Genomic DNA, 20,022 nt, shown 5'->3' with positions numbered 1-20,022 from the left:
TATTACTTGGTTTATATAATTGGCTGCTCCCATGTTAGAGGCATAGATATTTAAAATTGTTAGATCTTCAGGTTGGACAGACCCTTCAAGTATGATATAGTGTCCTTCCTCATCTCTTATTATAGTCTTTGGCTTAAAGTCTAATTTATCTGATATAAGGATTGCCACCCCAGCCTTTTTTTGATGTCCATTAGCGTGGTAAATTGTTTTCCACCCCCTCACTTTAAATCTGGATGTGTCTTTGGGTCTAAAATTAGTTTCTTATAGACAGCATATTGATGGGTCTTGTTGTTTTTATCTATTCTGATACCCTGTGTCTTTTAATTGGGGCACTTAGCCCATTTACATTCAGGGTAACTATTAAAAGATATGAATTTAGTGCCATTGTATTGCCTGTAAGGTGACTGTTACCATATATCGTGTCTGTTCCTTTCTGGTCTGTTACTTTTAGGCTCTCTCTTTGCTTAGAGGACCCCTTTCAATATTTCCTGTAGGGTTGGTTTGGTGTTTGCAAATTCTTTTCATTTTTGTTAGTCCTGGAAGTTTTTAATCTCTCCTCCTATTTTCAATGACAGTGTAGCTGGATGTAATATTCTTTGGCTGCATTATTTTTCTTGTTTAGCATCCTGAATATATCATGTCTGTCCTTTCTGGCATGCCAGATCTCTGTGGATAAGTCTGCTGCCAATCTAATATTTCTGCCATTGTGTGTTACAGACCTCTTGTCCCAAGCTTCTTTCAGGATTTTCACTTTGTCACTAAGACTTATAGGTTTTACTATTAGATGATGGAGTATGGACCTATTTTTATTGAATTGAGTGGGGTTCTCTGTGCCTCCTGGATTTTGATGCTTGTTCCCTTCCCCAAATTAGGGAAATTGTCTACTATAGTTTGCTCCAGTATATCTTCTGCCCCTCTCGCTCTCCTTCTGGGATCCCAATTATTCTCATATTGTTTCATCTTACGGTATCTCTTATATCTAGGATTCTCCCCATGTGGTCCAGTAGTTGTTTGGTCTTGATAGATGTTCTTGGCTAATATTCTGGGGGAGGGGTGTGCCATAGTGATTCACAAATGTCTTGGCCCAAGGCAGAATTACACCACCCTTGCCAGGGGCCAGGCTAAGTCATCTGCTCCAGTTTGTGCTCAGGAGCTTTTGTTCCCTGAACGCTTTCTGTAGAACTTTGGAGGACGGGATTGAAGATGGCAGCCACCTAATCTCTGGCCCCCTAGGAGCCAAGAACTTGGGGCCCCACTCCTCAGAGCACCCTCAGAGAAAAGTAGTCAATCCCTCCCGTCTCCCTGGTCTCTGGCCATGCTTCGAGCTCAACCAGTCTGTGACTGATAGCATTTCTATCTCTGGTGCACGGCCCCATTTGGAGTCTCCAAACCCAGCAGATCCTGCCACTTGCTTCCATGCCATTCCTCCCAGAGGAGGAAGGGTGGGCTTTTTTTGGATCTGCCACTTATGGGGTCCTTGCTCGAAGAGCAGTCACCCAGCTGTGCCTTGGATCATGGTTTATGGTAACCCTGAGCTGAGAGCCCCCTCCTTGGCTGTCTCTGCAGGTGGCATCACTGCTTCAATACCTGGGAGCACTGCCACACTCAGACACTGCTGGTCTTTCTGTGACCCCATGGATCCTGAGACCACACTGTCCCCACGAGGGCTCCACCCCCACTTAGCCTCTGGAGCAACGTCCCTCAGTGGAGCCAACTTCTAAAAGTCAAATTTGTGCTCCACTGCTCTTTTGCTTGCCAGGAGCTGGCCTCTCCCATCGTGGTCTGTCTTCCCACCACTTCAGATTTACTTCTCCACAAGTCCTACCTTCTGGAAAGCAGTCGATTTTCTCTTCCTAGAATTGCTGCTCTTCTTCTCTTCTATCTCCTGTTGAGTTTGTAGATGTACAGAATGGTTTGATAACTCTAGCTGAACTCCTGGAACCTGATGATATTTCAGTCTCCTACTCCTCCGCCATCTTGCTCCTTCCTCCAAAATGCCTAGATTTTAAAAGAACTGTATCCTTTTCCTTGGAGAGTGTAGATCAAGGGAAATAAAGGAAGCTATTCATACATACCTTTCCCCCTTTACAGGTGGATAATAATGTTACAAGGCATTTGGATAAAGTATTAAAAAGAGGAGATTGGGATGTGTTAATCCTCCACTACCTCGGGCTGGACCACATCGGCCATGTCTCTGGTCCCAGTAGCCCTCTGATCGGGCACAAACTCCGGGAGATGGACAGTGTCCTGATGAAGATCCACACCTCACTGCTGTCCGAGGTGAGGCTTACTGTGGTGCGCTGGGCTGCACGAGTTTCAACTGTGCCAGCAACTCCTAAGAGATACCGAGTTCCTGAAGTGGACTCGAGACCTATGTAAATGCCACGCCCACCATCACACAGTTTGCCTGTAAGCACAGAGCATGGGCTCAGCCTCCCAACAGCTCTGACTATGTCTACCATTGACCCATTCATCCCCCTCCTAGTTCTTGAATGCCTGTCTGGGCATCTGTAGAGCTTATACTTTAGCCAGGAAGGACAAGTGAGGATAATCAACGAGTATATAAGTATTCTAGGAAAATGTGGGGCAGGAGGAGGGACCAGCATCTGAGAGAATAGTTGCAATTTGAGGCAGAATTGTGAGAGCAGCTGTCCTTCAAGATAGGAGTAAGAGACTGGAGCAGAGCCTTGAAGGGAGGGAGGGGGCAAATGCACCGTCTGTGAAAGTGCATTCCAGCTGAAGAAAGTAGCAAAAGCAAGGAAGAGCCTGCCCTGCACCTCAAGGAGCAGCAGAGGCCCTTGGCTGGAGCCGTAGGCTGAGGGGCAATCCCATGTGACACATAATATGGGTATGATAAGGCATGCGCCTAGGCTCTCACGGTCCGTAGAAACCAGGCCCAAATCCTCTACCCTGAGAGGTCCTAAATAGAACCCTGCTGTGCTTCATGACCTCCATATGATTCTGTTTGTTATATTTGTGATATTACTTGTTTTTGACCCTTTGATCTAGCTGTAAGTTCATAGGTTAAGAAAAAAAAGTCTAACTCATTTATAAAGAGTTATTCTTTTAAAGTAAAGGTAAAATCTGAAGTTGTTTCCTTAACAAGATCATGTGTTCTCCTCAGTCTGAATGCAATTGAAATATTTTTTTTCTTTGCCTTATAGGAGAGAGAGACTCTTGTACCCAATTTGCTAGTTCTTTGTGGTGATCATGGCATGTCGGAAGCAGGAGGTCACGGGGCCTCTTCCATGGAGGAGCTTAACACCGCCCTGATCTTAATCAGTTCTGCATTTGAAAGAAAACCTGGTGAGGATTTAGGAATGTTTACTATTTTAAAACTGTATTCTGTGTATCTTTCTGGAAACTGTGTAAGTTTGAAATATCCCAAGCAATGTGAAGATGAAAATGGGGCAAAGGGCAGCCAGTATTTGGAGTTTACATTTCTTGCCCTAATTTTTAAAATATAAATGTTCTTTTTAGGAATTTTGTTTTATGAAGGTCATGGCCTGGGTATCTGAAACTTTAACAAAAATTACCAGTAGTTTTGGGACATCTGAACACATGTGAACTGAAAGAAAAAAACATTAATAATTTTAAAAAATTTTAAGATTGTATTTATCTTTTTGAGAGAGAGAAAGAGAGAGAACACAAGCAGGGAAGGGGACAGAGGGAGAGGCACAAGCTGTCTCTCCTCTAAGCAAGGAACCCAGTCTGAGGCTTGATCCCAGGTCCCTGGGATCACAACCTGAGCCAAAGGCACACACCCAAACGACTGAGCCACCCAGATGCCCCAATAATCAAAATTTTTACAATCTTTTTTTTTTTAAGATTTTTTAATTTATTTGACAGAGAGAGAGATCACAAGCAGGTAGAGAGGCAGGCAGAAAGAGAGGGGGAAGCAGGCCCTGCTGAGCAGAGAGCCCAATATAGGGCTCGACCCTAAAACCCTGGGATCATGACCTGAGCCAAAGGCAGAGGCTTAACCCACTGAGCCACCTGGGTGCCCCCAAAATTTTTATAATCTTTTGAAACTCGAGGAGTCAGGATCAGTCAGAGCAGGACTAACTGAGGGCCTGTATGTCAGCATTAAGACAGCCCAGCTGTCCACCCCAAACACACATAGGCCGGCTTGCCTCATGGCCACGTGCCCTGTCTCTTCTTCATCCTGCACTTCCTCTGCTGCCTCAAGTTTACAACACGCCTACCCTCACTCACCAGTTATTTCTGAGTTGGACACTCTGGCTTCCTCTTACGTGATCCTTCAGTACCATTTGGCATTTCTGACCCCCCGTTCTGGTAGCTCCCATTTGCCTGGTTTTCTTTGCACCTCACTTTGCTATCTAGTCTTTGTTAGCTTAGCTCCTGGCCCTGGCACTCTTTCTGGATTGTCTCCTGGTTTCACTCTATATTCAATTCTAAGATGATCTTGTCCGCGCCCACAGTTTTAAGTCCCATGAATAGGTTTGTCAGATTTATCCCACTGGCTGTCTCCTCTTTTCCAATCTCCAGACTGTCTACTCAGCTGCCTGTCTGACACCTCCACTTGGGTCTCCCAAAGGTAGAGAAACTGTGACAGCCTCATGTCTAATCTGCCCTCTCATATTCCCCTCCCAACAAATGGCACCTTCATGTGATTCTTCCAGGTAGAAATGTGGGCGTCCCCCCTTCACCATCCTTCTCCCTCGCTCCTCACGTTCCAGACCATCCCTGATCTCCAGTACATAAAACCTTTCAGTAGCTGAACTTTGGATCAATTAACAATCCTACGTGAGGCTTCTTTCCTACCTTGCAGCTTCATCCTAAACCATATTCACCATTACTCACTGTGTCCTGGCCTCTGCCCTTCACACAGTCCTCCAGGTGACGAACTCTTCCCCAGGTGCCCAGCTCTGTCATCATCAGCCCCTCAGCCTGCTTGTCCACTCATCCCTGGTTTCAGCTGACATCTCTCGCTCATCCATGAAACCAAATTGCCCTCACTGTGCTTGTCATTCACAGCAGTCCACGCTCGGTGCCCTCTTTCTTCGCTTAGATTGTAATTACAGACTTGCCCGTGTGATGCATGTAACAGCCGCCTGCTCTCTGCACTTCAGCCTGCAGTCGGGCAGGGCCAAATCTGTTTTGTTCATTGTACATGCCTACCATGGGCATAAACATCACCTGGTATGTAATGGGTGCCAAAAAGGATTGTCGAAGGAATGAGTCTCCCGCTTGAGCGAGGATTATTTGGGGAAGAATCTCCATTGATTTCTTTCAATCATTTTGCAACACTTCTTCCTCTCGGACATCTAATCTCCTAAGATGTAAGTCCTCAGCTCTTGGGACCTGAGCCTTCCTAGTCCAGGTGTCTTAATGAAGCCTATCCTCCAGTGAGCACACACACTAGCCACCAGAACACCTGCCTTCTACACCTGGCTTTCCCCCACTGTGTACCCAAAGAAGGGTTCCATATGGCTCCCCTATGGGAGCGAGAGCCCCATGCCAAAAATGCCCTTTCCACTCAGCCATCCAGCAGAGGTGGGCCAGGCACTGTGCTGGACACTGTGGGCAGCCTCCATCCTCAGGGAGCTTATAGTCTGCAGAGCAAAAGAGAGAACTAAACCGGTGACTTTTATTACAGGGATGTGAGGGTCATTTTTGAACTCAAGTGCTGATGTTTCATCTCAAAGGAAGGTTGTCCTCCATGGAAGGCCTGACTGCATCTTCACTTCCAGGAACAGCCAGGGGGGCTAATTGTGCAGGACACCTGACAGGGTGGTTCAGGCCACTGACCTCAGTGCCAACAGTGGGTTCCAAGTTTTTCTTCTTTTATTGACTCCTATAAAGAGTGGTTGTGTTCAGTTGTCTCATTATGCTTATTTTATGAGCCAGGACTGCCTTGCAGGTAGCCTGCTGAGAGGAGGTATTAATTTCAGGACAGTCTACCCCCAATTACCGCCTTTCCCTCAGCTGCCAGCAACTGTGGATCTTTTTTCCATCTCTGTAGATTTGCCTCTTTTGGACATTTCCCTTGAATGGGCCCTGTATTACATGGCCTTGTGTGACGGCTGCTTTCACTTGGCAGAGTGCTTTCAAGGGTCACCCAGGTTGTAGTGGCGTGAGGACTTCTTTCTTTCTTTGGCTGAGTTATGTTCCACATGACAGATAGACCACATCATGTATCCATTCATTAGTTGATAAATATATGGGTTGTGTCCACTTTTCAGCTGTTACAGATAATGTTGCTATGAACATTTGGGAAGTTTTTTGTGTGGATAGATGTTTTCTTTCTTTTTTTTTTTTTTAATATTTATCATTTATTTATTTGTGAGAGCGAGAGCAAGACAGTGTGTGCAAGCAAGGGGAGGGGCACAGAGAGTGGGAGACAAGCAGACTCCACAGTGAGCGGGGAGCCCAAAGCAAGGCTTGATCCCCAGACCCTGACATCATGAGGTGAGCTGAAATCAAGAGTTGGACACTTAACTGTCTGACCCATGCAGGCGCCGTTGGACAGATATTTTCATGAGGTATTGTGCCTTTATTTTTAAAAGATAGTTTTGCTGGGTAGAAGATTCTGAGCCGACCATTTCTCTCTCTTTCAGGACTTCAGGTGCGCTGTCCCACTGCCTTGTGGCCTGCATGGCTTCTGATGGGACTTCCTCTCAGTCTGCCTGGGCTTCCCTTGTCTTGTCTGTCAGCATTTTCATTATAATATGTCTTTGTGTTTTGTGCTTATCCAACTGGGAGGTCATTGAGCCTCTTGGATATGTAGATTAATGGTTTTCGTCAAATTTGGGAAAGTTTCTGTTTTTCAGATTGTATACTTTTTATCACGCTGCCTTTAAATTTGGTGATTCTTCTGCCAGTTCAGTGCAACTATAGTGAGTGAGTTTTTCATTTCAGTTATTATATTTCTCATCTTCATGGTTTCCATTGATTCTTTTCTTTATAATTTCTATCTCCTTGTTGATAATCTCAACTTGATGACACATTGTCATCAGACCTTCCTTTACTTGTCTATGCATGGTTTCCTGGAGCTCTTTGAACGTGTTTGCCATGGTTCCTTGGAAGTCCATCTATTACCTCTAATGTCTGGGTCCTTTACTGAAAGGTTCTCTTGCTTTTTCTTCTGTTTGAGTCATTGTTTCCTGTTTCTTTGCTTAATTCTTAATAGTTTTTGGTGTGAAAACTGACCATTTCAAATCATATGTTGCAGCAACTCTGGATGCTGACCCACCCCCAACCCACCCCACAGCTGTCGTCATTGTTGTTCCCTTGTTTGCCAAGCAGCATGGCTAGGCCACTCCAGTGGCTCCCTCTCTCTCCTGCAGTGTGGAGTCAGCTGTGGCTCCCAGGCTGGTACAGCCACCCTGGGGTGCCAGCAGTCTCGCTGACACCCTGTGCCTCTCTCTTTCTCTGTGACAGCTGTGCCAGGCTATTGCCTCTATTGCTGTCACACCCAGCTTCAGGCTGCACTCATTGCCAGCTGACTGCCTTATTTTTGACAACTTATAATAAATGTGCTGCATAATCTGATCCCGTGTTTGAGCCCCTTTGCAGGGTCATTTTCGAGGCTATTCTGTGAGGTGGTTCTGACCCTTCTCTCCTGGCCCTCTCAGTGAGAGCCCAGCTAGTTTGTGGTTTTAGCTTGTGGCTGTCATGAAGCTACCAGCCTCCACTTACCTGCACACCTCCAAAATCTCCATTGTTTTCAAGAACATTCCTAGGCTTGAATTCACTATCTTCTGTTTCAGACAAAGTCAGTTCTTTTGTGGGGAGCTTTGCTCTGTTCTGTGGCCTGCCACAGGAAAAGCCTGTGGTCTTTTCCACTAGCCTCTTCTGGGGGCAGCCTCTACCCTGGAAACAAACTGGGACAGAAGAAGAGAGAACCCAGACACTCAGCTGGGATTGAGCCTCTACACCACACAGCTGAGGAGGACAGGTGATGCTGGCAGCCTGTTCTCCCCGGAAGAGCTCAGAGCCCTCACGGGGACCCAGTGGGGAGGGGGCCCCGTGTTCTTTGCTGCACCCTCTCAGCACGGAGTCTGTCCCACAGAGCTATGGGAGGAGGGAGGAAGTCATGGTTCCTCCGGTGCCTCACACTGCTCTGTTCTTACCAAGCTTTAGGAGATTTTCTGGAACAAAGATTTCTTTATTTACTGTATGCCCCAGATGGGTATATCATGGTGGTGGTGGTGCTTTTTATAATTTTTACCAGTTGCGCTTTTTTCCTGGCAAGCCAATCCACAGAGCTCCTCAAGCCACCATTCCTGATAGGTCTTTAAAGGCTTATTTTTATCCTACAGGTTTATGTCAATTTTTGTTGCTTATTCTAATAAAAATTAATCTTAAGATGTTTGTTATTCTGAAAAATAAGCAGTTTTGAATTGTGTACCATGTGATTTCAGGTGCCCCAGCCTGCTACTGTCCACCCCCGAGCTCTGGCCTCATGCCTCTGTTCCACCTTCACACAGGGCAGAGCTAAGATATTTTATGGTCCTCTTCCTGCTCACAGGATGTGAGCTCCGTGAAGGGAGGGACTTGGCCTTTTCTTTTATATTCTAGCCCTCAAGCCCAGAATCGTGGCATGTACTGTCTGTGTCCTCAGTATTTGTTGATGGAAGGTGTGAAAGGTGGCTGAGCTGTACAGAGCACATTGCAGGGACCAGTGGAGAGGAGACAGGTGGGAGAAGGGCTGGGTGCTGAATGGGGATAATGGTTTTCTGAAATGCTTTCCTTCTTCTACAGGATAAAACCCACTGTGTAATGTGGCCTCCCTTGTAGTAGTATTACAGAATTACCATTCTCAAAATACTGCTGGTAAGAGCTAGTCATACTAATCAGTAGAGCAAAGTCAGGAGGCCAAAAATAGACCCCGGTAGATTTGGGCATTTGGTGACGAAAGGTGGCATTTCCCATTAATAGAGAAAAGACATCTGGAAGTGATGTCAGGACCTTCTGGGAAAAAATCATGCTGAGAATCTACCTTTTCTCTGAACCTGTATAACTCACAGATCAAAACATTTAAGTGTTTCTTAAAGACTCCTTATTATGTAAATTTTCAGATATACAAAAGTATTCAAAACAGTGTAATAAAGTGCACCACCCAGCCAATGTTTTCTTTTTTCTTTTTCTTTTTTTTAAGATTTTTATGTATTTATTTGAAAGAGACACAAAGTGTGAGAGAGAGCGTGGAATCTGGGATCATGACCTGAGCCAAAGACAGCCGCTCAACTGACTGAGCCCCCCAGGCGCCCGTTATGCCCATTCTTTTTATTTTTTTTTTTTAAGATTTTATTTATTTATTTGACAGACAGAGATCGCAAGTGGGCAGAGAGGCAGACAGAGAGGGGGAGGCAGGCTCCCTGCTGAACAGAGCCCAATGCAGGGCTCAATCCCAGGACCCTGAGATCATGATCTGAGCCGAAGGCAGAGGCTTTAACCCTCTGAGCCACCCAGATGCCCCCTGTTATGCCCATTCTTATATCCTATGTCCTCTAGCTTTTTTTCCTCTTCTGTTTTATTTGGAAGCAAGTCTCTAGAAGTTATGTCCTTTTTTTACTTTCTTTTTCTTACTTTCTGGAGTAGCACATTTGAAATATGGTATTCATTCCTTTATTCATCAGTGGTGGTCAGTGTTCAGATTTCCAAAGTCTGTCTCCCTCATTAGTTGTTTGAGTTAAGATCCAATAAGATCCATGCGTTTAGATTAGCTGATGTGTCTTCTTATGTGTCTTCCGTCTGTAGGGCCCCACTCCATCCTCTTCTATTTCACCACAGTTTATTTGTTGAAGAAACCTGCTTATTTGCCCTGGGGAGTCTTCCTCTGCACTGTCTGCTGACCTACCCTCTGTTCCTCTGTGAATCCTCTCTGATCAGGAGGCAGATTCAGATCCCATTGGTTTGGTTGGTTTTCCTAAGGCTGTTTCCAGCAGGATGCACACAGTGTCTGACTGTTTGATGAAGCCAATAGCCATTGATGACCAACTAGTAATTCACTGGAGGTTGCAAATAGTGATATTTTAATTACCTAATTCTGTTTTTCATTAACTAGCCAGAACAATTCTGTAAGGAGAATCTTCCCTAATTTACTTTTTGTTACCTAACTACCATTTTTTAACATGAGATAGGAGTAAAGATGAATTATTCTTCCCACTTAATTTCCAGTTCCAGATCAGTGAATTAGTTCACTGTGAGTTCGCTAGCATGCTTCAGCTATAACCAACTAGTGTTTTGTGTTGTTGGTGTTCAGTAGAACATGTGAATTCATGGATTTAAGCATAGTTTGTTTCAATTCACCATAAAAATTACCCTTATTAATATTCAGATTGTCCCATCTTTGGCCAGTAGGAGCCTCTGATTCAGATTAGCTCTTGAGTCCTTCTAACCTGAAAGTCCCAAACACCTTAGTTTCTCTGAGGGCTCTGTCACTGCCTCGTCTAAAAAGTTGTATCAGCTTCTCGTGCACAGATCCTTGCCTAGACCTGGAATCAGCTGCTTTTCCCAGATTCCTTGGTCCCTTTCAGTGCAAAGGGATCTTTGAGGGCCACCGTCTCAGAACTAGCAGTACTTGTGGATACTTGTGTAGTTATCATTTCTGGACAAAGCAAGGAAATCTTTTTAAGATAAAATAGGTCTTGAGTTTGTACTGATACTTGCAATCCACATTCACTACTGTAAAATGAAATTCATGGATCTTACATCTGTTCTCTCTGCCTCCCAAGCTTAGAATACTGGTTGTCACCAGCCTTGGATATGAGTGTCATATAATGACCTACAATAGTCCCAGAATAACACCAGCACCACCACCTTTATCGGTGCCAAAAGCAGTTTAAGGTGGGCTTTCTGTTTTGGGTTTTGTTTTATTTCAAATCAGTGCACTTAGTATAAGAAAATACTAGAAGAAAACAAATGATAATTCTGGAGTAGAAGGTTCTTTCTAAACATAACCCAGAAGCCATCAGTGGAGGGTTGGTCAAGAAAAGGTTAATATACTTGACCAAATTAAAAAGAAAAAAAAAATTCTATACAACCAAAAAGTACCATAATCAATATATTGTCCTGGCATGGTTAGGCTGGGTGTTCCCTTTGCAAATGAGAACAGTCTGACAAAGTTGCGTTCTTGTCCAAGGCATGAGCTAGATGGTGGCAAAGCAGGAGTGTGAGCCCAGTGTCCTGCTGTGGAACCCATTCTCCTTGGGAGGGGCAGTAGGACGGCCAACCATTGCTAGGACTTGAAGTCTTTCAGTTGCTTGGGCCATCAGTAGGCAGATGTCTTGTTTGTTGGAGTTGGTTATAGGACTTGGCCCAGCTGAATCCAGCCTCATTCTACTCTCCCCAGTTAGAGGTACCTTCTACTGCCCAGGAGCTGCTGAGATGCCTGTGTCCGGTTCTCAGCACTGTGTAGACCTCTCTGAACCCACGGGGTAGGGACCGCCAGAGATCCCACCGGCACCCTGGTTCAGGGAAGGCCCCATGCCCACACAGAATGAATGTTTGGTAAATTTGTTGACATAAACGCCAGTGAGGTGATTTCTGAATGAATATTCATGGAATGCTTTGAAGAGATAGGTAATTGGTTATAGCAGGTTGATGGAAGGACCACCATTGTACACACTTGAGAGCCTGTTGCTTAAAACACTTTCCTTTCTCTAGGTGACATCAGACGTCCAAAGCATGTTCAACAGACTGACTTGGCTGCAACCCTTGCAATAGGGCTTGGTCTGCCTATCCCAGGGAACAGTGTTGGCAGCCTGCTGTTCCCCACCGTGGAAGGGAGACCCGTGAGAGAACAGCTGAGGTTTTTACATTTAAATGCAGTGCAGCTCAGCAAATTACTGCAAGAGAATGTGCCATCCTACACAAAAGGTAACTCCGTTAATGACAATGTTTCCACTGTGCCTGGTGTTTTCCTGTTTGTTCGTGGTGTGCACAACTGTGCTTCTGTTTTGTTACAACCATGATGGTCACCATTAGCAGCACCGACAGATACAGTTATCTACACCAAGCTCTTTCATAAATGTACTCATTCAACAAATATGGACTTTTTTAATAAGCTCCTGATTGGCTGAGGACTGTTAAAAGCTCCTGAAACACCAGGGCTCTGCCCTCATGGAGCTTACCTTACAGAGATGGAGAAGGAGCAGCAGCTGTCAGATGGTGATGAGTACCTCAGAAAAAGGGTGTACTGGGGAAAGGATGGGGGACGCAGGTAGGTGAGGGATGTCGGGGCAGAGGCCCGGCCTTTGAGATGCAGAGGGAGCGTGTGGCAGATGCAGGATCCTAGAGAGGAGATGTGTCTGCACCTTCAAAGGATGACCAGGGGACAGAGTGGCTGGAACAGGGTGAACTGGAGCAAGGCAGAAGGAGACGAGGTCAGAGGGATATGGAGGCCTTTCAGGCCTTGGAAGGGCTCTTAATTCCATCATGAGCTGGGGGGGATCTCGTGCAGAGTCTGAGGTCTTCGAGTTGCAGTTTCAGAGGCCATCTCAGGCGCCTATGTGGAAGGTTCTGCCTTGTGTTGTAGGAGAGTCTGAAGGCTGCTGCATGTCCCAATGAGAGGTGAGATGAGGGCCCAGGCAGTGGCGGTGCTGTGTCCAGGACAGACGATGGCATTCCAGATATATTTTGAAGCTGGTACAGGCAGGACTTACTGATGGTGAACCAGAGGCATAAGGAGCAAGCTGCCGTGTTCAGCAGAACAGTAGAAGAATGGGATGACCATTACTGAAGTGGGAAGTAGGGTGCTTGCAGGATGAGGGGATTAGTGTTGAGGAAGCCAAGTAAGGAAAGAATTTTAGGAAGGGAGGAGTGAGCACCCAAGTTGAATCCTGCTCAAGGTAAGATAAAATGAGGAACTGAGACTTGACCATTCACCTGGCAGGTGAGGTTACCAGCGACTTCGTCAGGACACACAGAGTGCTGGGAGAAGGCGGAATTGGAGTCGGGGCAAGGAAGGAGGTGGGGTGTGGAGATGGCTGTATTATGAGGTGAACAGAGACCAACAAAGGATATGTTTATATTTTTAAGCCAGGAGAAACTAAGAGGTAGGAATGATCCAGAACAAGAGAGCGTATCTCCCCCAAGACCATCTTTTCAAACAATTTATCTGACCATCAAGTTGCATCAATGACCGCATGTTTGGTGCAGGGACTGGGGCTGGTTTGGGAATCTGGAAACAGTCGACTCCTGGTCTGAGGTGCATTTAACATGTTGTTGGCAGCTTTTCCTACTTGAGAAAGGGAGTACTAGTTAGTAGAGTGAATGCCTGAGTTGTAGGCTGGCCCTGACTTGCCTGTGGAAGATCAACAAGGACTAATGGGGCGCTGAGTATCCGGAATGGTGGGAGAGCTTAGGGGGCCAGCCCCTTGTCCGTGAGGTGGCCCCAGTGAGCAACTGTATGAAAAGTGAGGCCAGCCCAGGTGCATATTTCAGTCCAGAGGAGAGTCAATATTTGTTTTCAAAAGTAACTTTTGAGTTTAGTAGCTTTTGAAAATTTGCTGTTGGTAATATGTGTCCTTTTTCCTCTACTAACATCTAATAAAGCACCAAACAAAAGGGACGCCTGAGGGGCTCAGTCGGGTAAGCGTCTGCCTTCGGTTCGGGTCATGATGTCAGGACCCTGGAATCGAGTCCTGGGTTAGGCTCCTTGCTTGGTGTGGAACCTGCTTCTCCCTCTCCCTCTGCCCCTCCCACTGCTTATGCTTTCTCTCTCCTCTCTCTCTGTCAGGTAAATAAATAAAATCTTTAAAAAAGTAAAAAACAAAACAAAGCCACAGTGAGGGTTGTTTGCTTATTTCAGGAGGAGCAAGTAGGGAGAATTAAGCACTGCAGTGGGTGTGGCCAGAAAGAAGCCCATGAGTTGAGCATAGGCCAATCCCTGGCATGAGAAAGCATTCAAGGGTCCTTAGGCTCCTAGGATGCCCCTTATCTATAACATCAGTGATCCTGTTTCCTGAGACAAAACTAAGTACGTGTCTGACACTAATCGATTTCAAGGCCTCCGCTAATATCCAGCCCAATCTGATACAACTCTCCCATCACTCCACTGACTTTCATTCCAGTGGGACCAACTTTTCTCACCTCAGGATCTTTGCATGTGCTACTCACATAGACTGGATGCTCTTCCTAGTTGTCACCTGGTGGATTCCTGGGCCAGCTTCCACTTCAGCTTCAGTGTCGTACCTTCTTATCCCCCACCCTCCACCCTAGATTTCAGTCCATTTCTTCAGTGTTACCAAAAGTCTCCCACATTCCCCTACTTAAACCTCCATAGCATTTTTCACAATTTGTACTACATGCACATGTGAGAACCCAGCTAGATCACAGACCCAAGCAGGCAGGAACTACACGTTTGCACGTACCATGTCGTCAGTGCTCAGTAAATACTTGTCTGGATACATACACAGGTTTCCACTTCTCTGTGATTCTAGGTGGTTGGGTATAGACACAGGTATCCCCATGTCTGTGTGACTTCAAGGTGGTGGGGTATAACAATAAAGGTTTCCATCCTAGATCCAGACTAATGGCGTTTAGATCCCAGCTATCACCTGCCAGCCCACGAGCTGGTGTCTGTGTGCCTCTTCTCTGGAGTGGGCTTGGTCATCGTGCAGGGCTGTCACACTGGTCACCAGCTGGTCACGCTGGTCACCAGCACTTTGTCACCCAGTATCCACAGCAGTGGCAGGACTTCCAGCATTTGGGCTGTGCTCAGGGTTATACAGCAACCCTAACCCTAATCCTGAAGGACAGGGCCTAGACCACCTTAGAATAGCTCTGCTGGAGGTTGGAAGAGCACAGTAAACACCAGGGAGTCTCTGAAAGGCAGTTCTTGCTTTGCAGACTAGTTGAGTCACCAGTAAGTCTGGTCCAGCTCCAGAGGGAAGCAGCTTCCTGATGCTGAGCTGCCTGCCAGTGCCGTTCCAGAGTGGGAGCCGGTGGCGTTTGGGGCTGGGCTTCAATCCAGGTGCTGTTCTGCCAGCCCTAGCTGTGTGTTGGGATGTATCTTCTAGCTCAGCATCATGGCAGGAGGGGTCGGGATGTGTGAAGAAGAGAAACAGGTTAGAGATGGATGCAGTCAGTCCACAGTGGGAAGTGGATGTGGTGGAAGAGGCCACTGCCTGCATGATCCTCACAGTGTGTAAGCGTCGGAAAGATTTGTAACACCAACGGCATGGTAATGTAATGCCTTTCTGGGCTGTTTTTGGTTTTGTTTTTTAAAGATTTTATTTATTTATTTGTCAGAGAGGGAGAGAGAGCATGCACTAGCAGGGGGAGTCTCAGAGGGAGAAGCAGACCTCCCACTGAGCAGGGAGCCCGATGGGGAGCTCCATCCCAGGACCCTGGGATCATGACCTGAGCTGGAGGCAGAGGCTTAACCCACTGAGCCACCTGGTTCCCCTGGGTGTTTCTGTATTGCACATTAAAGAAGAAGAAAAACTTGGAGAGAGACTGAGAGAGAAGGAGGAGGCAAGGCCAGGGGTGGGAGGGAGAGAATGGGCAGCAGAGCAGAGGGCACGCACATCTATCCATGTTGTGTGCTGCGTTGTGCCTCGGGCCATGGCAGGCTGGCAGGTGGGCAGGATGTCCCAGGACTCATGAGCATCATCGGCTGTTTTACTGAGGCACTGGAGACCACTCCCCAAGGAATAATAGTTCCTCTTCACTAGGTACCAGGCTTTATGCTCATACCACGTGCCGCGAATAACTGAATATGTTGAAGTGATAAATGTGTGTGACTCTCTGTGATTTCTGCATGTAACCCTGTCCTCTTCTTGTTAGAGCCTGGATTTGAGCAGTTTAAAATGTCAGAGAGGTTGCATGGGAACTGGATCAGACTGTACTTGGAGGAAAATAACTCAGAAGTCCTTTTCAACCTGGGAGCCAAGGTTCGCAGGCAGTACTTGGAGGCCCTGAGGACCCTGAGCCTGTCCCTGAGCAGACAAGTGGCCCAGTACGACATCTACTCGATGCTGGTGGGGACTGTCATGGTTCTGGAGGTACGGGTGCTTGTGTGCAGTTATGGCTCAGCTGTTAGACTGATTTCATACCTCAGCCAGAAAATTGTAGTTTAAAGCATATAAAATACTATTTTTTTCTGAAAAGGGGATAATTCCAGTTTCCGTGTTTGAAGTCTCTCATTGTGTGTCCTCATGGCCAAGGTATCCTCAGGTGTCAGGCGGCTGTGCTCCACATGGCTGCATGCATACGTTCTTGGCAGGTCATCAGAAATCGTGTTTATTGGGCTTTCTTCTGTTTCCAGCATTCGAACAGCTGGCATAAGGTCAGGAGATAGACTTTTTCTGAACAGTTCTCTCCAAGCCCAGCAGTCGTGGACACAACTGTTTTTTCCCATTCCAGGTTCTAGTGCTGCTCCTACTCAGCATGCCACAGGCTCTGAGCAACAAGGCTGAACTGGAGGTCCCTCTATGGTCGCCTGTGTTTTCTCTGCTGTTTTATTTGGTGTTCCTGGTTCTTTCTGCTCTTCACGTCATTGTGTGCACCTCGGCCGAGAGTTCGTGCTATTTCTGTGGCCTCTCGTGGCTGACGGCAGGTGGAGTGATGGCACTGATCTCTGCACTGCTCTGTGCCGTCGTGTCTGCTCTTGCCAAGGTGTTTGCTGATAGGAGACTCCTGAGGAAGGTAAGACTCATTTTTCCATGTAGGACACTGGCCATTGTCTCTTACTTTGCTGGTCTTTGTCAGACGCTGGTAAACCCCAGGTCTGTATATCAGGCCGAGTCAAGGAGCCAAGGAGAGGAGCCCATACTTCAGAGGGGCCAACATGTGAGCATCCTGACTTCTGACACTCAGATCTGTGTTGTCAGGTCACATGCCCCTTTCCTTTATGGGAAAGACAGGGTCCCCCTGAGTGTAAACATGGCAGGCACTGCACAGAGCTGTTGGTCACACATGAATAGGCAGTTGTCTGATAGGGCAGTGTGTGAATCAGACATTTCTCTGCCAGTGTTTGAACTGCAGCCAAGGGAAGAACACTTCAGAGAGAAAAGAGTCAACTTGTTAGACCTTCCAGGAAGGTAAGCAGGAGGCTGGGACCCTGTCCTCATCCTGCCCTCCTTGGGAGTTCATCCTGCCTTTTCTTTTCAAGACTGACATTTTCTTTGAGATTTCTTAGAATCTTTGGCCTCTGACACCTTTATTTTATTCATGGCTGTGCTGGCAGGCCAGTGAAGCAGAGGGGGACAGCCACAGTTGCTCCATAGTACCTGGAGCCCAAGGAACTCAGGGAAGTGATTCCAGCTCCCCCTTACCACCCCCAACCCCTGCCCAGTGCAGCTGCCTCATCTCGAAGCCATCTAATACCCTTCCCTGCGTGCATGTGTCCAAGGAGCTCATAGGTTGTTGTTCATAGTGCATTTTTATTTCCCATCAGAGCATAGGTTTCCCTAAAGCCATTTGATTCCCCGGGACCTAAATAAATTCATGGCATCTCTCCTTTCTTACACAAGCTGTACATGATAGATAGAGTAAATATTAAGTAGTTATCAACTGATAGCATTAAATTCTCATCTTTAATTGTAAATGCTTTCAGTTAGTGTATTTAAAGGATAGTGCTAGGATGCCAACTTTGTTGTTTCAATAGAATTGACCATTTTAATGAAAACTTGTCTGGATTTCTGGAAAATACATAGTGAAATTAGATGTCTGCTTTGGTAGAATATATCCTAGGAATGCTTTGGTTTGAAATAGCAGGAGCTGACTTTGGACCACCCCTGAAGACCTCAGGCTCCCAGGGAGAGGGTGAGGGTTCCAGGAGGGCTGGTAGGTGAGCTCTCTGAGCTGCAGCACTGCCCAGATGGTATGGGTCACTCAGCTTAGGACTTGGAGTCCAGGGTGACAACTGGCTGTACCTCAGGAGAGTAGGCAGTCCCATCAGAGCAGAAGATGGGTGTGGGGCATGAGGGGCAGCAGGTACCTGTCATAGCAGGTGATGCTCTGTGAGCAAGAACTTTTACATGCACATGGGATTTGTGTCATTTTCATATTTTTCCCTCACGAAATGCATTTTCCTTTTATAGAATCCAGCTCATCCAAAGGCACGATGGTCGGAGTTAGATGTCCTTATCTTACTGGGGACCCTGGGCCACGTGCTGAGTCTGGGTGCGAGCAGCTTCGTTGAGGAGGAGCACCAGACCTGGTATTTCCTCGTCAACACCCTGTGTCTGGCTCTGTGTCACGAGCTCTACAAAAACTGCTTTCTGAGTGATGACTGTGAGCCCCAGCCGTGCTCACACGTGGAGCAGGGACTCGTCAGCAGTGAGCCAGCATTATGGGACAGGAACATCCACTGTAACGTGTCCGAGCCCCACAGAGTGTCTAAGAGCCCTACTTCCCTTGACACGCTCAGAGGCTACGAGAAGTGGATGGTGTTAGCAAGCCCATGGGTGATACTTACCTGCTGTCGTCTGCTGCGGTCGCTCAACCAGACGGGTGTGCAGTGGGCCCACCGGCCTGACCTGGGGCATTGGCTCACCAGGTGAGAGCAGGAGCCATGGCCTTAGCAGACCTTTTATGGTTGTCTGGCCATACACAGAGTCTTTTTCAAAATGTAGGCCTGTTTTTTGTATTCAAAACAGAAGTGGTATTTGAGATCTGAGGAAATGGGAAAAAAAGACCGTAAGCCATGAATTAATGTTGAAAGATGGATTTGTTTTTTTTTTTAATTGCTGAATCACTGTATTTGTTTATGTTTGAAAACCTTCGAGTTTTAAAATGACAACTGCAGCAAGCATGTAGTTTTGTCACTTGCTGCCACCTCCCTGACAAGGTAGGGCTGGGGCCAGGGTCATGCTCCCTCCGGCCACCCACTCCTCTCTCCACCCTAAAGCCAGTGGCTGGACAGCCTCATCCAAAGTATAACAGAGGGGGAGCACCAAAGTAAAGAGAGGCAACTGGGGCAGAAAAGGTCAAGATTTGGCTGTATTGGGGTGTCTGGGTGGCACAGTCAGTTAAGTCTGCCTCTAGATTTCAGCTCAGATCATGGTCTCGTGTCTGGCTCCACACTTAGCATGGAGTCTGCTTTGATATTCTCTCTCCCTCTGCTTCTGCCTCTACCCTTACCCCTGTGCATTCTCTCTCCCCCCCAACAAAAAAAAAAAATATATATATATGTGCTATATTGTGTGTGTATATATTTTTTTATTTTTAGGATTTCTTATTTATTTATTTGACAGAGAGAGAGAATACACACAGGCAGGGGGAGTGGCAGAGTGGAGCCCAATGTGGGGCTTGATCCCAGAACCCCAGGATCATGACCTGAGCCAAAGACAAACACTTAACTGGCTGAGCCAACCAGGCACCCCAGTATTATACCTCTTAATTGTCAGTGAAAACTTAGAAACTAAAGTAGAAGGAAGAGAACAGAATGGACATTTGTTTCCTGTTGCTGTGAAGAACTTGGATGAAAATCACCAGCAGGAGGGGTGCTGGGGACAGTGCCAGACATGTTCCTAAAGAAGGGAATGCCAACGGAAAGAGAAAGGACATGCTCATCCTCCTGGGGATCGGGAAGCTTCAGGTCAAACAACAAGGCATGATTTTACTCAGTCAGGTAGACACACAGAAGGAAGTGATAGAACCCAGTCCAGGTATGGAGCAGAAGACCCCTGACCACATGCTGCCATGGTCCTTTGGAAAGATACCTGGAATTACCCATCAAAAGCTATAAAAATCATTCCTCTGGTCAAATAATTCTGGTGGGAAATTTTTCCCAGGTGTTAGTAACTCTGTTAGCAAACCCCTGGCAACCATCGGAGTCACAGGCAGCTTTTTCCGGGTGCCTGCCATGTGCCTGCTCATTTCATTTTCACAGAAAACCTGCACAGAGCTCACTGGCCTGTCCTACCTCAGGAGAGGAAGCAGAAGGAAGCTAAGGCACGTGCCCAAGCATGTGATTTTGGCAGCCCAGTGGCCTCACTTCTTATTTTTTCTGGAGAATTGAAGCAGTGCAGGAGAATGTCCTGATTGCCAGCCCAGATGCCTTGCCCCCCACTCCTCAGTCTGGACCCTCCTCCAGCAGACTGG

General features: G+C 46.7%; 1 protein-coding gene across 17 annotated transcripts in view; it reads left to right on the top strand.

Moving 5' to 3' along the window:
• Positions 1-20,022, top strand: part of PIGG (phosphatidylinositol glycan anchor biosynthesis class G (EMM blood group)) — a 46,323-nt gene that overhangs the window by 10,838 nt on the left and 15,463 nt on the right. For 8 of the 17 annotated variants that reach the window (XR_014311130.1, XR_014311131.1, XM_082728551.1 and 5 more), the window contains exons 4-9: positions 2,092-2,280; positions 3,165-3,306; positions 11,635-11,847; positions 15,760-15,977; positions 16,339-16,620; positions 18,018-18,475. Coding sequence is in view for 10 of the 17 variants with exons in the window: in XM_082728551.1 (XP_082584677.1) it covers positions 2,092-2,280; positions 3,165-3,306; positions 11,635-11,847; positions 15,760-15,977; positions 16,339-16,620; positions 18,018-18,475 (1,502 nt within the window). In the remaining 7 variants the exon portion in view is untranslated. The remainder of the gene's footprint in view (positions 1-2,091; positions 2,281-3,164; positions 3,307-11,634; positions 11,848-15,759; positions 15,978-16,338; positions 16,621-18,017; positions 18,476-20,022) is intronic. The other 9 variants (XR_014311127.1, XR_014311129.1, XR_014311132.1 and 6 more) reach the window with 3 other exon arrangements.

This window comes from Mustela nivalis (genome assembly GCF_964662115.1).
Source record: "Mustela nivalis genome assembly, chromosome: 4".
NCBI lineage: Eukaryota > Metazoa > Chordata > Mammalia > Carnivora > Mustelidae > Mustela > Mustela nivalis.
This window is presented reverse-complemented; position numbering and strand designations above follow the sequence as displayed.